The sequence below is a fragment of the Pongo abelii genome, chromosome 10, assembly GCF_028885655.2.
Source record: "Pongo abelii isolate AG06213 chromosome 10, NHGRI_mPonAbe1-v2.0_pri, whole genome shotgun sequence".
NCBI classification, from domain to species: domain Eukaryota; kingdom Metazoa; phylum Chordata; class Mammalia; order Primates; family Hominidae; genus Pongo; species Pongo abelii.
This window is the reverse complement of record NC_071995.2, coordinates 32,076,553-32,092,633: the sequence shown is the minus strand read 5'-3', so window position 1 is coordinate 32,092,633 and position 16,081 is coordinate 32,076,553. Positions and strand designations below refer to the sequence as shown.

The following is a 16,081-nucleotide window of genomic DNA, read 5'->3' as shown; positions in this document are numbered from 1 at the left end:
CTGCAGGGTTTTTTGCATATGATGTTCCTACTGCTTGTGGTGTTCTTTCTCCTGATGTTTCAATGGCTCAATTCCCAACCTCCTTCAGCCTTTTATTTGAAGGTACCCACAGTGAGATCTGTTCTCACCTCACTATACCTCCATTTGCCCATTCACACTGCTTAGCTCCTTTCCTTGCTTAATTTTTCTTAATAGAAGTTAGCACTTCTCTGACAAGCTATGAAGTTTTATTTTGTCTCTTTCCTACCCTTACAATGTAAGTTCCATGAAAGTAAGGATTTTGTCTGTTCATTGCTGTATTCCTAGTGCGTAGAAAAGAGTGAAGCATGTAGTAAGTAAATAAAATATTTATTACATATAGATTTACTAAGTATAAAATGAATGTTAGGTCTTTAGATGTAACTAAGCACGTAGTTGGTGGTACTTTTGAGAAATCACACCTCATACATGCAATATGTAAGGTAGAAAATTTAGAAAATGCAGATAAGTCAGAAGGAAAAAAAATAGAGTCTTCAGAGAATTGTTACCAGTATAGGCATACCTCAGAGATATTATGGGTTCTGTTTCAGACCACCACGATAAAGTGAAGATTGCAATAAAGCAAGTCACACAAATTTTTGGTTTCCCAGTGCATGTAAAAGTTACAGTTGTCCTATACTGTAGTCTGTTAAGTGTGCAGCACTGTGTCAAAAAGGTACACACCTTGATTAAAAATTATTTTATTGCTAAAAAATGCTGATGATCATCTGAGCCTTCAGTGAGTTGTAATCTTTTTGCTGGTTGAGGAGGGTCTTGCCTCAGTGTTGATTACTGCTGACAGATCAGGGTGGTGGTTGCTGAAGGTTGCAGTGGCTGTGGCAGTTTCTTAAAATAAGACAACAGTGAAATTAGCCACGTTGATGGACTCTTTCTTTCATGAAGGATGTCTCTGTAGTATGTGATGCTGTTAGATAGGATTTTACCCGCAGTAGGACTTTTTTCAGAATTGGAGTCAGTCTTTCGAACCCTGCTGCTGCTTTATCAACTATAAGTTTATGTAAAATTCTAAAGGTTTTGTCATTTCAACAATGTTCATAGTATCTTTACCAGTAGAGTCTATCTCAAGAAATCACTTTCTTTGCTCATTCATAAGAAGCAACTCCTCATCTATTAAAAGTTTATCCTGAGATTGCAGTAATTAGTCATATCTTCAGGCTCTACTTCTAGTTCTCTTGCTATTTTCACCACATCTGCAGTTACTTCCCCTGCTGAAGTTCTGAACCCCCTCAGGGTCATCCATGAGTGTTAGAGTCAGCTTTTCCGAAACTCCTGTTCATGTTGATATTTCGACATCCTCCCATGAATCACAAATGTTCTTAATGACATCTAGAATGTGGGGAATCTTTTCCAGAAACTTTTCAATTTACTTTGCCCAGCTCTATTAGACAAATCACTATCTACGGCAGCTCTAGCCTTATCTAAATGTGTTTCTTTTCTTTTTTTTTTTTTTTTTTTGAGACGGTGTTTCGCTCTTGTTGTCCAGGCTGGAGTACAATGGCGCGATCTCGGCTCACCGCAACCTCCACCTCCCAGGTTCAAGCAATTCTCCTGCCTCAGCCTCCTGAGTAGCTAGGATCACAGGCATGTGCCACTATGCCCGGCTAATTTTGTGTTTTTAGTAGAGATGGGGTTTCTCCATGTTGGTCAGGCTGGTCTCGAACTCCTGACCTCAGGTGATCCACCTACCTCAGCCTCCCAAAGTGCTGGGATTACAGGCATGAGCCACTGCACCCGGCCAAATGTATTTCTTAAAAAGACATGAAAGTCAAAATTACTCCTTGATCCGTGGGCTGCAGAATGTATGTTGTGTTATCAGGCATGAAAACATCATTGATTTGTATATTTCCATCACAGCTCTTGGGTGACAAGGTGCCTTGTCAATGAGCAGTAATATTTTGAAAGAAATCTTTTCTTTTCTGAGCAATAGGTCTCAACAGTGGCCTTAAAATATTCAGTAAACAGTGCTGTAAGAAGGTGTGCTATCATCCAGGCTTTGTTATTTTGTTTATAAAGCACAGAGTAGATTTAGCATAAGTCTTAAGGGTCCTAGGATTTTCAGAATTGTAAAGGAGTATTGGCCTTAAAGTCATCAGCTGCATTATACCCTAACAAGAGAGTCAGCATGTCTTTTGAAGCTTTGAAGCCAGGCATTGACTTCTCATCTCTAGTTATGGAAGTCCTAGATGGCACTTTCTTCCAATAGGAGACTCTTGCGTCTACATTGAAAATCTGTTGTTTAGTGTAGCCAGCTTCATCAATTACCTTAGCTAGATTTTCTGGCTAACCTGATGCAGCTTCTACATTAGCACTTGTTGCTTCATCTTGTACTTTTACGTGATAGAGATGACTTCTTTCCTTAAACCTTATGAACCAGCTTCTGCTAGCTCCCAACTTTTCTTCTGCAGCTTCCTCAGTCTCTCAGCTTTCGCAGAATAAAAGAGAGTTAGGGTCTTGTTCTAGACTAGGTTTTGACTTAAGGGAATACCACTCAAATCTTGTGCACGTCAGCAAAGCATTTGTTTTCTTATTATTCATGCATTCACTGGGGTAGCACTTTCACCCCACACAAGCTCAACCTCTTCCACTATCAACATCTCTCATCAGAGAAATACATTTTTTACTTTCTATGAATCTACGTTGACACATCATCATCACCCAAAGTTCGTAGTTTAGAGTTTACATTAGGGTTCACTCTTGGTGCTGTACATTCTGTGGTTTTTGTTGATGTGTGTTTGTTTGTTTTTAAGAGATAGGGTCTCTCTCTCACCAGGCTGGAGTGCAATAGCACAATATTGTAGCTCACTGCAGCCTTGAACTCTTGGGCTCAAGTGATCCTCTTAGCCTCCTGAGTAGCTGGGATTACAGGCGTGAGTCACAGCACCCAGCTCTATGGGTTTTGTTAAATGCAAATGTATCCACCATTGTAATATCATACAGAATAGTTTCACTGCCCTAAAAATTCTCCGTGCTCCATCTACTCATTCACCAATTCTTTTGTTGTTGTTTTTAATATTGTGGCAGTGTTTCTACTGTACGTGGTCTTTAAAGTTTGGTTGAATTATTGTGTGATAAACTATCTGTGCCTGGTTCTCTTTGAGGTGGGACCTCTTTGAAAATATGCTCTATGTTTTTCTTTGGAGATTGATTTTGTTTACATTTCTTCTGGCATCAGTTTTTAAAAACTTCATTGAAAATCACCTATTTCATTCAGTTTTTAAAATTTATTTGCATAGATTAGGGCCAAGTAGTTTTTAATAAAAGTTTAATACAGCTTGTTTGTGTTGTTACTTTATAATTTTGTGTGGTTTTCTTTCCTCAGTTTACTCTTAAATTATCTAGGGGCATATTCCACCCCCCACCCAAAATCAGCTTTTGGACTTACTTTATTCCACTTTTTAAAAATTTTTCTGCTTTTTTGTTTTTTGGTTATTTGCTTTTTCAAATTGTAAAAATTTTCTAAAATTTCTTGAAGACTGAATTTTCCTTCAAGCACTGGTTCAGTTGTATTTGATTTGATATTGTATTTTCAATATTATTTGTGATAAGTTTTATAGTTTTAGTTTGATTTTCTTCTTTAACCCAACAGGTACTTATAATAATGTAAATAAAACTTGTAATGTTCTATATGGCTCTTGCAGCCTCTTTGAAGTAGTAACTCTTAAGGGATCTGTCAAGGCTAAGCTACATAAGGTTTATGTTAAATTGGTAACATAGATTTCTCTTTTCAAATAGTAAAAAGAATGTCTAATGAAGTTATTTTTGGAGTCACTTTAACTTGTAGTAATTTAATGTAACTTTATAATTTAAATAACTTAAATTGTTACTTTTATAACTTTAGTATGTTTGGTTCAGATCTGGATTTGAAATAAAGAGCTGAGATTCAAGTGAATTCTCAAGCAATAGGCAAGGGAAACTTGATGTCTTTGGTTCTACCGAAGTTTTTGTTGTTAAAGAATTAGAATGTGGTACCCATTTTTGCTGCTGAACTGTGATCCCGTGTTACATTTAATACATCTGTAGTAAACTCAATAAGTAATATAAATCTTCCCTCTTTTGTAATTCTACTGCTATTGGCGTAGTCAAGGCAAGCCACCTAAACTTTACATATGCTTCCTAGTTGATATCCTTGTCTTGAGATCTTACCTTCAGTTCACCAGTCCTGTTGTCTGTGGTGTCCTTTTCTTGAAACAGCTCTCAGTATATGATTTCTTTCAAAAGCTTTAAATTGTTCAGAATCTTGAGCATATCTGATGCTCTCTAAGATCATCTGAACTATCTTTTATTCATTCAACAAGATATATTAAGTATCTACTCTAGGAGGTGCTGTACTTAATATTAGGGTTATAATACCTAGGGGACAAATGTGATCATTACCACATGGAGTCTATAATGTAATGGGGAAGAGAGTGGGAATAAGCAAATACAGATATGATGGATGTTAAGAAGGTGAAGTATAGGATGATAACGGATTGTAATGCAGGATCCATCCTAGTCTAGAGAGTTAAGGCCAGCTTCCTTAAGAAAGGAAGAACTTTAGTTAAGACCTAAAATATGAATGAGACTTAGCCAGTGAAAGGGGGGAGGGAGGAAGAAGAACAGAAGGCTAGGCAGATGCTTGCATGTGTAAAGGCTCTGAGAAGGAACAGATTTTTGGTTTTTTACAAAGAGCTTTTACAAAAACTGTAAAGAAGGTCACGTGGATGGGTGATGAAGCTGGAGGGGGTAGGTCTTTGTACACCATTTGAAAATTACTTTTTCCCAAAGGCATCAGAAATGGTACAGATATGTTTAAGCAGAGAACAACTACAGATTTTTAGTTAAAAAAATCACTTTGCAGTGTGAAGTATGGTTTGGAGATGGTGTATGGATGTAAGGAAATTAGAAAAGAGTTGTTTGTAGTGTAGGTGAATGATTATGGGAACCCTACTAAGGCAGTGGCAGAGGAACTTGAGCAAGTAGCTGGATTTGAGAGGTAAAATCAGCATGGCATGGTAACTGGTTGTAGGAGTAGAGGGTAGAGCTGAGAGTGGTTTCAGGTTTCTTGCTTAAACAGTGGATGGATGGCAAAACCATTTATTAAACGTGGGACCACTGGGGCAGAAGGAGGTTTTGGGAGGATGGAGTAGGATAAAGAGCTCAATTTTGTACTACTGATTTTAATGTGCCTGGGAGACATCAGTGTCTGGTACCAGGTGTTTAGGTAAATGAGTCTGGAGCATGGAGAAGTTTAGCCGATAGAAATATCACCTGTATGACCGCTACTTGAAACCATTAGAGGAGATAAGACTGTCTTGGATGAGAGTATAGAAAGCAGAATAGAGAAGCCTAGGACAGAATCCTGAGGAATTCTGACATTTAATGTTTGGACAATAACGTCTAAAAATGCGGTGTGCTTATTAGGGTCAGGCATCATTCTGAGTGCTTTATACATACACAGTCATTTAAATTGTACAGCATCTTTGTGAGGTAGGTTCTATTACTCCTATTTTACAGGTGCTAAAAGCAGGTGAGAGAAGCTAATGGAAAAATTGCTAGTAAATAAGCAGCTGGAGAAATGGGAGAAAAATGAAAGTTTAGTGTTAGTAAAAACAAGAAATGTCTGTAGAGCAGGAGTGTGCCTTTTAGTTGAAGGCTGCTGCTAAGTCAACCAAAATGAGAGCTATGAAAGATCCATAGCTTTAAAGGATGGCATCAACAATTGCTAACTTCAGCTAAAACAGTTCTGGTGGAATGGTAGAAACAGAATTCAGGTTGATGAGATCTGAAGAACTGGAGACTGAAAACACGTTTGAATTTGTGTAAGGCTGGAGGGAAGTAGTTGTCACAGAAGAATTAATTTTTCTTGTTCAGATTGGAGATGACATGAACTTGTAAAATGCTGATTTAAGCATCAATAGAGAGGGAGCAGCTCTTTGTTAGAAGACATTAAAGACAGAATCCTAAAGTAAAGTTTTGTATGAAGGCACAATTCCGTAGGATCCAGGGCACAGGTAGAAGCGGGGGCGGGGCGGGGGGGGGATACCTTCTTCACTTAGTAAAGAAAGGAAAAATGAAAGGATAGGTCTACATTAGATGATGGAAAGTTGAGGTAGTTCCCAGCTGATGCTGCTTTTCTTGAGTCTAAGTTAATACCATTTGGGAGTAGATATGGAGTATTTCTTTATAGTTTTACATCCCTCTGAGGACTGTATATCCTGGTAATGTTATCTGCTCATTCTTGTTTCTGTAGCAGGAAGATCTCTATACCTTTTTATTATAAAATATATGGCTGAAACAATATATTCCATATAAGTTATAATACGTAATAAAGCAAGCACTAGAACCCAACTGTCAACTCAAATAGTATGTTTCCAACAGTGTTGAGGCTCCTTTCTCGTGTGGTACTTTCTCCTTCTTGTAACCATGACCCTGAAGTTTTCCCTTGCTTTTAAGAGCATTTTTTTTTTTTTGCTGCCCTGTTAGAGTTGCTTTTGTTTGTACCTTATAGTAAGTGGTATCATGCTATATATTCTGCAGTTTGCTTTTTTCACTCATTATATTTAGTATTTTTATATCAATACAAATGCCTGTATTTTATTTGGTTCTCTCTACTTAGTTTTAGTCTGTAAATAGATGGATGCTTGAGGTTTTGGGGTTTTTTTGTCACTATGAAGAATTTTACTTTGAGGAATCTTTTAGGTAGTACTGAGAATCAGGAGTAAGATTTTTTTTCAGGGTACATATCTATCATTAGGCTGTAGGACATGCTCATGATTAACTTCATAGGTAAAAATTCTGAACTGTTTTCCAAAATTATTGTACCAATTTATACTAATACTGATATTATTACATAGGAGTTCCTGTTGTTCTGTACCTTTATAAAGACTTAATATCAGTCTGTTTTTTTCAACACTATTGAGGTATAATATACTTAACACAAAGTAAACCCATTTTAAGTGTGCATTTGTTTATAGTAAATTTGTAGAGTTATCGAACTGTTAACACAGTCTCATTTTAGAGCATTCCTATCATCCCCCCAAAGTTCTCTTTTGTGCTCTGATTTACTTTCTATCTTTAAAAATTTGTCTTTTCTGGATATTTCGCATAAAATAGTCTTCTGCGTCTGGCTTCTTTTACTTAGCATAATATTTTTGAGGTTTATCCATGTTATAGCATGTATCAGTATTTCATTTGTTTTTATTGCTGACTAGTATTCCATTGTATGGGTGTACCACATTTTGTTTATCCACTTACCAGTTGCTGGATATTTGGATTGTTTTCATTTTGGGCCATTATGCTGCTGTATACATTTATATACAAGTCTTTATGTGGACATGTTTTCATTTCTTTTGGGTAGATACCTTGGAGTGTAATACTTTACTATTTTAATTACTGAGGCTTTATAATATGTATTTATCCAGTTGCGCAGGTTCTCCACCTTGTTCTGTTTCAGATTGGTCCTTTCTCTTCTGTATAGATTTGAGTTAAAGTCCCATGAAATGCCCCCCTCTTTTCTGTCAATGTTGTTCATCTGGGAAATCTTTAAAAAAAAGTTTTGCTCCTTTAAATTTCCTGTAGGACATTGCATATTGTTTGTTATAATACTTATTTATTTTTGTCTGTTACAGGTAATTATTCTAAATCTTTCCACTGTATTTTAAATGTCTCGAAGTTGCTTGTTCATCTCTCTGATACTCACCATGCTATTTGTGTAATATGTTTGAGTAGTGAATGAATATTAACAGAGAAATCCTATTGGCTCAGTGCTATTAAAACCAACAGGGCTTTCTGATCTTAGACTTTATAGGGGTAAAATTAGGACTCATATTTCTAATATAAAAATTGAATTTCTGGCATTAGAATAGAATTTTTAAATGCAACTTAATATAACTGGTATTAATACTCTTTCTCCTTTTTCTTTAGGCAAGTACTTTTTTTTGTATGTATAGTAAATAGCCATAAGGTCTTAAATCTCTTCTACTGTATTTAAGAAACACTTATTTTCACATATTTATACTTAAACAGTCACAAAATTGATGTTTTCTTATCCTATTTGGTAGGAAGCAGTAGAGAAATATGAAGAAGTGCTACATAATTTGGAATTTGCCAAGGAGCTTCAGAAAACCTTTTCTGGATTGAGCCTAGATGTGAGTATGTTTTCTTTGCTTTTCCTGAAACCAGTTTTAACCATTGATCTTGGAGAAAATGTCAGTGTGTCAGTGTCTAGTAATGGTGTTTGGTTATTATTCTTCTAATTTCTGCTGATATTTTATCGTGATGGAGGGTTGAGGATAACTGTTGGAGAACTAGTTTTTTCAGATTTCTGTAGTCTCAAGGGAGAACACAAATGGCATCTGAATATGAGACATTGTGAATAAAGCATTAGTTATCTAATGTACGTTATTTAATTACAGAATTATAGAAATCATTGACACAGGGAATCAAACTTTTGACAAGGTATATTTATTAAAGATATTTTAGAATATAGGCTTGTAAATTTATATAAGATAGGCTTCTTTCACATTATTTAACATATGAGACAACAGAGTTGGTAGTCTTCTTGAAAGCATGAAAATTATTAATGGGAAAATTAATGACTCATGTTAGAGTTAAATCTGGCCTCACTACTTGTTAGGTTCTCTATGTTGGCAGTTCAGACTTTTATCTCTGACAAATTTAATCAGTAATATGAAGTCTTAAACACTTCTCAGTGAAGTATTCTTTACTTTTTCAAATCTCAGCATTAGAAGGTCCTTCAAAGGTCAAGTTCCAACAATTGCGGAAATTTTTAAATAAATTCATTCCTGGAGAGGAGAGCATGCCTCGTAAGATAATCTCTTCTATTTTTTTGGATATTTTCATTTAAAAAATTTATATTTTTTTTATTACATTTTAGAGACAAGGTCTCGTTCTCTCACCCAGCCCGGAGTGCAGTGGTGTGATCATAATTCACTGCAGGCTTATAATCCTGGGCTGAAGGGATCTTCCTAACTTGGCCGCCCAAAATGCTGGGATTACAGGTGTGAGCAATCGCCCTGGCCTGTTTTTCTTTATAGTGAACTAAAATTCTCTTCTCCATTCCTCTGGAATAAAAAAAAATTCTTCTGGGCTGGAGACATTTACCATCCTAATTCTTGGCTAAGAAGGATTACAAATATGGTTAGAAGTATACTTTTATGATATTTAAAATTTTCTGTCTTCTGTCTTTACTCAGAGTTATCCAGTAACAATTTAGTTTTTCATTCAGGTCTATATTTTTCTAATATATGGTATTCTTTTCTTCTTTTTAGATTAAAAACGTGTAAAAAATGCCTACCTTGTGCCAGGCACCTGTGCAGTTCCACTTGATTTTTACAATAGTCTGGGAAGTTGCTATAAATAGTCTCATTTTACAGATCAGGAATCTGAGACTCAGAGCAAAAGTAACTTTTTTTTTTTTTTTTTTTTTTGAGACGGAGTCTCACCCTGTCGCCCAGGCTGGAGTGCAATGGCGTGGTTTTGGCTCACTGCAAGCTCTGCCTCCCAGGTTCACACGATTCTTCTGCCTCAGCCTCCCAAGTAGCTGGGATTACATGCGCGACTTATTTTTAAGAAAACTTTTATTTTAGGTTTAGGGGTATATGTGCAGGTTTGTTATAAAGGTAAACTCATGTCATGGGGATTTGTTGTATAGATTATTTTGTCACCCAGGTACTAAGCCTTGTACGTAATAGGTATTTTTTCTAATCCTATCCCTCCTCTTACCTCCACCCTCAAGTGGCTCCAGTGTGTGTTGTTTCCCTCTATGTGTCCATGTGTTCTCATTATTTAGCCCCCACTTATACGTGAGAACATGTGGTATTTGCTTTCTATTTCTGTGTTAGTTTGCGAAGGATAATGGCCTCCAACTCCATCCATGTTCCCGCAAACGACATGATCTTGTTCTTTTTTATAGCTGCATGGTATTCCATGGTATATATGTACCACGTTTTCTTTATCTAGTCTATCATTGATGGGCATTTAGATTGATTCCATGTCTTTGCTCTTGTGAATAGTGCTGTAATGAACATACGCATGCCTGTGTCTTTATGGTAGAATGATTTATATTCCTTTGGATATATAACCAGTGATGGGATTGTTGGGTCAAAGGGTGGTTCTGGTTTTAGCTCTTTGAGGAATTGCCACACTGCTTTCCACAATGGTTGAACTAATTTACACTCTCATCAACAGTGTGTAAGCATGCCTTTTTCTCTGCAACCTTGCCAGCATTTGTCAGTTTTTGATTTTTTAATAATAACCATTCTGACTGGTGTTAGATGGCGTCTCATTGTGGTTTTCATTTGTATTTTTCTAATGATCAGTGATGTTGAGCTTTTTATCATATGCTTTTTGGCCACATATATGTCTTCTTTTGAAAAGTGTCTATTCATCGTGTCCTTTGCCCATTTTTAATGTTTATTTTTCTTGTAAATTTATTTAACTTCCTTATAGATACTGGATATTAGATCTTTGTCAGATGCATAGTTTGCAAAAGTTTTCTCCCATCCTGTAGGTTCTCTGTTTACTCTGTTGATGGTTTCTTTTGCTGCATAAAAGCTCTTAAGTTTAATTAGATCTAACTTGTCAGTTTTTGCTTTTGTTGTGATTACTTTTGGCATATTTGTTACGAAATCTTTGCCAGTTCCTATATTCAGAATGGTATTTCCTAGGTTATCTTACAGGGTTTTTATAGTTTTGTCTTTTACATTTAAGTAAAAGGAACTTATTCAAAGTCATATGGCCAGTAAGTGATAGAGCCAAGATCTGGCTCTAGGTACTTTTTCTCTATATCATGAATATGGTGTCTTAACCTGTTTTTTTTTTTTTCTTTGTTGCTGTAGTCTAGAGGTAGCTCCCAACTCACCACATTTTGTTAATATCCATGAAATTATTTTTAGTTGCCTGTGTTTGAGATTTACTTTCATTTTAGGTGACATGATAAAGTACTTTGGAGGTTGCCTTACTGAATCAAGACCCTGAAAGGTGCTTGGCAGTACTTTTGAGGGTTTTTTTTTCCCCTCTGGTAATTTTTGGGCTCCTCTTTTAAGTTTTTCTTTTGTCAGACATGTTCTATGATAGCCAGTTTTGCAGTTTGTGGAATATTTTCTTTTTTCCCTTCAAAGTAAATTTGGAAGTCCTTCTTTTCGACCTTGTTACATTCTGCTTTGTCCTCATGAGCTCTGTCTCCTGGTAGGGATTCATCATTTTGAGTCTCGATTAAGAAAACCGATTTTATCGGCCAGGCACGGTGACTTACGCCTGTAATCCCAGCACTTTGGGAGGCCGAGGCGGGCTGATCATGAGGTCAGGAGATCCAGACCATCCTGGCTAGGATGGTGAAACCCCATCTCTACTAAAAATACAAAAAATTAGCTGGGCGTGGTGGCGGATGCCTGTAGTCCTAGCTACTCGGGAGGCTGAGACAGGAGAATGGCGTGAACCCGGGAGGCGGAGCTTGCAGTGGGCCGAGATCGTGCCACTGCACTCCAGCCTGGGGGACAGAGTGAGACTACGTCTCAAAAAAAAAAAGAAAACCAATTTTATCATTCAGTACTACTGATTGAGAGTGGTTTCCTTTCCAAACTGGTCCTCAACTGGAAAAAGAGAACAATGTAACCCACCTTTCTAATTTTCATCTAAAGAAGGAGAAATTGGCTCTTGTCCATGGCTTTTCGTGACAGCTGATCATGATCTGGGAGACTTTCCTGATAGTTTGAGGCCCTGATATTTGTCAGACTGTGTGCTGGGCATTAGTGAATGTTGGTAAACAGTAGATGTAGTCCCTGTCATCATAGATGCAGATAAATAAAAAATAGCCAGGGATGGTGGCTTACATCTGTAACCCTAGCCCTTTGGGAGGAGGATTGCTTGAGTTCAGGAGTTCAAGACCAGCCTGGACAACATAGAGAGACCTCATCTCTATTAAAAAAAAAAAAAATTAGCCAGGCATGGTGGCATGTACCTGTGGTTCCAGCTATTTAGGAGGCTGAGATGGAAGGATCACTTGAGCACAAGAGGTCGAAGCTGCAGTGAACCTTGATTGTGCCACTGCACCCCAGCCTGGATGGCATAATGATACTCTGTCTCAAAAACAAACAAAAAACCCAAAAATACTTTGATAGGGGAAGTTCAAGGTGGCATGAGCCCATATGACCACCCAGTCTTACCTTGGGAGACTGGCCAAAGATAAATCTGAGATAATCGTGTGGTATAATTGTCTGAAGATGCCCTGCGAATCAGTTGCTTTTCCCTATACCATGAGAAACTCCAGTGTTTTGGAGAGGTAGGAGTGCCACCTCCGTCCTCTTTTCTTCTCTTAAGCAGGATCAGAGAATCCTATAGTTTTGGTAAGTGTTATTGATGCAGTCTATACTGAGGTCTTGGAAAAAGCCTTACTGAGCCTTTCCCATCTGAGAAAATGTGCTTGCCCATGCAACCTTCAACCAGTCTATTTCTCATTCTCAAAATTTTATCTTCACTTACTATCTTTCTGTCCCTAGCAGTAGCACAAACCATATTTATTAAGTTGCTTCCACATCCCCTAGGAAGGGATTAATTATGCCACAGTGAATCTTTTTCATGAGGTTTTCCCCCCTAATTTTAATCTGTTAGGATTTGTGAACATCTCTTTTATATAATTTAAAATATCAATGCTATATCAAAGTACTTTGACCCATCTATAGGAAAAATCTTAGTAGTTTTTTTTTTTTGTATTTTAATCTTCATACCTTGCGAAATATCCAATATGATGGAAACGTTACAATCAGAAAAACTGTGGAGGGAAAAGACCTTTTAGGTTTCTTAATGGAAAGAGATAGTACTTTTTAGTTAAATGGCAAGTCCTTTCTGGGACCCATGAATATTATGTCAGACTTTAAGGTATTATAATTCTAAGCTTTAGAGTAATCTAGGGCTGCTCAGTCTATATACACAAATTGTTGGAGGGGAAACTTTTTTTTTTTTTTTTTTTTGGGGCAGGATCTCACTCTGTTGCCCAGGCTGGAGTGTAGTGGCACTGTCACCACTCACTGTAGCCTTGACCTCCTGGGCTCAAGCAATCTGTCTACCACAGCCTCCTGAGTAGCTGGGACTACAGACACACACCACCATGCCCAGCTAATTTTTGTATTTTTTGTAGAGATGGGGTTTTGCCATGTTGCCCAGGCTGGTCTTGAATTCCTGGGGTCAAGTGATTCACCCTCTTCAACCTTCCAAAGGGCTGGGATTACAGGTGTGTATCATTGTGCCTCGCCTGAGGGAAAACTTAAGCTCCATTTATTTTCTGTATCTGTTTTGTCAGCTAAATATTGGAGGATATAGCTCCGTCCAGACTGATGGGGCAAATTATTATTTAAAAAATTTTTAATTTTACTTCTGAAACAAAATAACATGTTTGCTGTGGCTGGTTTTTGGCATTACACTTGGAAGACATTTTATGTCTGTTAGCTTTTCAATCCCTTATGCTTTAGCCAGTCTTCTTTGGTTCATTGAAAACTGACCATTTTAGTTTAAATATTTTTTCCCCTGGAATATGAAATTTAAAAAAAATCCTAAAAGGTCCAAAAAGGACTGATACACATAAATGTGAAAGAGTAAAATGTTGAAATGAATATGGACATCAATGATTGGTACTTCGCTACTCATCATGGTGATATTAGCGGTACTAGACGTATCCTGGATTTGGGAGTCAGGTATTTGACCCCCTTGGCTCTGGTTACCTGAGACATACCAGTTTATTACTCAGTGACTTCTTTAGCTCAAAAAGGAGACAGACTAAACTGGTAGTTTGACAGTCATGAGGGTTATCATCTAATCTCAGCTATTTGGGTTTAGACTTTGTAGAACACGTATTGCTAATATGGGATGGTAGAGAATTGTTACCCTTAATTAGCCATTTGTTTTCACAGCTACTAAAAGCGCAGAAGAAGGCCCAGAGAAGGGAGCACATGCTAAAACTTGAGGCTGAGAAGAAAAAGCTTCGAACTATACTTCAAGTTCAGTATGTATTGCAGAACTTGACACAGGAACACGTACAGAAAGACTTCAAAGGGGGTTTGAATGGTGCAGTGTATTTGCCTTCAAAAGAACTTGACTACCTCATTAAGTTTTCAAAACTGACCTGCCCTGAAAGAAATGAAAGTCTGAGGTAAGCTAATGAAAAGATTTTCCTGAAATGAAACACTTGACACTTTAGCTTTTTAGGGGTGTGAGAGTATGTGTGTGTGTGTGTGTGTTAGAGAGGGGAGAGAGAAATTAAGAAAGTATTAATTTGATTAAATATGGAAACTTTGGCTGGCCCAGAGTCTGACAGGGTTGACAGATTGTCTGGAAGGAAAGTGAATGTGAATGGTCTCATTAACATGCTTCTTTACTGTAATACTGATTTTTAAAAAAATGAGGTCTGAGCATCAAATTTTAATCATGTACAAGTATAATATTATATCTATTTCTAAAACTTTTGAAGTAATTTTCTCAGAGTTGCCTTCTTACTCCTGCTATACTTAAGTAGAGGTAAATAATATTTAACTTGGCCGGTGTCATTAAACTTTCAAAGTAACAATTATTTGGTGTTCTTATTATGCTGTGAATAACTAGTGATAAATACATTTGATAGTTTAAAATACAAAACCTGCAAAATGGGGCTTTTTTTCCCTCACAGTGATCCATTGCTCTTTTTGTTTTGATGGAGTAAATCAGCTAGGGACAGATGCTGTGCTCTTGCTTTGTTAGATGCAGGCTATTCCAGCTTCGTATTTGTTAGCTCTACTGAAGTAGAGTCAGATTTCAACGGTTACCAGAAATCAGTCTCTGATCAGAAAGAAGCCTAATAGAACTATTAATTGCCTATGTATAGCCATGTATTTTTTAATTCTCATGCTGATAGTCTACTCCATCATCATCATCTATACAATGCTTCCTTCACTTTTGTGGGTTCAGGGAATGTAGCTTCACTTTAATATACGAAATGTAAGCAAAACATAATTTGTTAAATAAGCTGCTTTCTTTAAAGTCAAATGCGGCTCTTAATATTTCAATTTCACTGTTCTTTTATGTAGGACATACACCTGAACTAATGATACTGCATTGGCAGCTTTAAACTCTTTTTGGTCTATTCTTTAACAGGTTTATTTGGTAAAATCCATATTTTAGTTGTTTTAAGGAAAAATTCTTACATTTGAAATCCTTAAGCAGGCATTTAGTCATCTTGTATACATTTCAATTTTTTTCTTTCCAAAGAGCAAAAAGACAAAATTAACATTTGAATGTCTTGTCTGTTAATGGGTTATATTGCATAAATTGTGCTGCTCCATATATATGTACTTCTAAAGCCACTTTGTTCTGCTGCTGCTTTTCCTTGTCAGTGTTGAAGACCAGATGGAGCAGTCATCCTTGTACTTTTGGGACCTTTTGGAAGGTAGTGAGAAAGCAGTGGTAGGAACGACATGTGAGTTTTCTCTACTCTGGACTTATGCAGTAAATACTAAACTTTATGTCTAGAAGTTTAGTATGATATTGAGGGTCTAAACTGTGTCAGTCCATCAGAACTTACATGTCTGACAATACTATATTCATTGGGAGAATGATCCCTTTGTTTAGTTCTGTTAAAAGCAGCTATTGTATAACCCTAGTCACTAAAATGGAATTCAGGGAGAGTTTTGAAGTGGCAAGTCAATATGATTTGGAAATAGAGCTAAGTACTGGCTTCAACACTAGCTTGATCATTTTGGGGTTCAGTTTTCTATTCTGTGTGGTAGTACCTGTTCTATTTAAGAATCTTAAATTCATACATTGTTAATATCAAGGCTTATCTACCAGATCAGCCTAAGAATATATGAATGGTTTTATAGTGTATTGAAACATTGTTGTCTATTGATCTGGAAGTGGTCTGTGGAAAGAGAGTTCTTTTGGCTTGCTAAATAGACTTTGGCCAAATGACCAAATACAGATGACTGGATATGAAGTACATAGCTTTGTGTACTAGCTTAGAGTAATGAAAACTCACTAGAAGGTAGTAAATATTTTTGTTACCAGTGATTGCTTCCTT

The 16,081-nt window shown here is 36.8% G+C and overlaps 1 protein-coding gene across 50 annotated transcripts in view; it reads left to right on the top strand.

The window, feature by feature from the left end:
- The window catches only part of CAPRIN2 (caprin family member 2), a 45,408-nt gene that overhangs the window by 5,764 nt on the left and 23,563 nt on the right, over positions 1–16,081 (top strand). For 41 of the 50 annotated variants that reach the window (XM_063712098.1, XM_063712088.1, XM_054527052.2 and 38 more), the window contains exons 4-6: positions 8,079–8,165; positions 13,944–14,182; positions 15,399–15,481. In XM_063712098.1, coding sequence (XP_063568168.1) covers positions 8,079–8,165; positions 13,944–14,182; positions 15,399–15,481 — 409 coding nt within the window. Of the gene's footprint in view, positions 1–8,078; positions 8,166–13,174; positions 13,268–13,943; positions 14,183–15,398; positions 15,482–16,081 lie in introns of those variants that run through there. The other 9 variants (XM_054527042.2, XM_054527047.1, XM_063712075.1 and 6 more) reach the window with 2 other exon arrangements.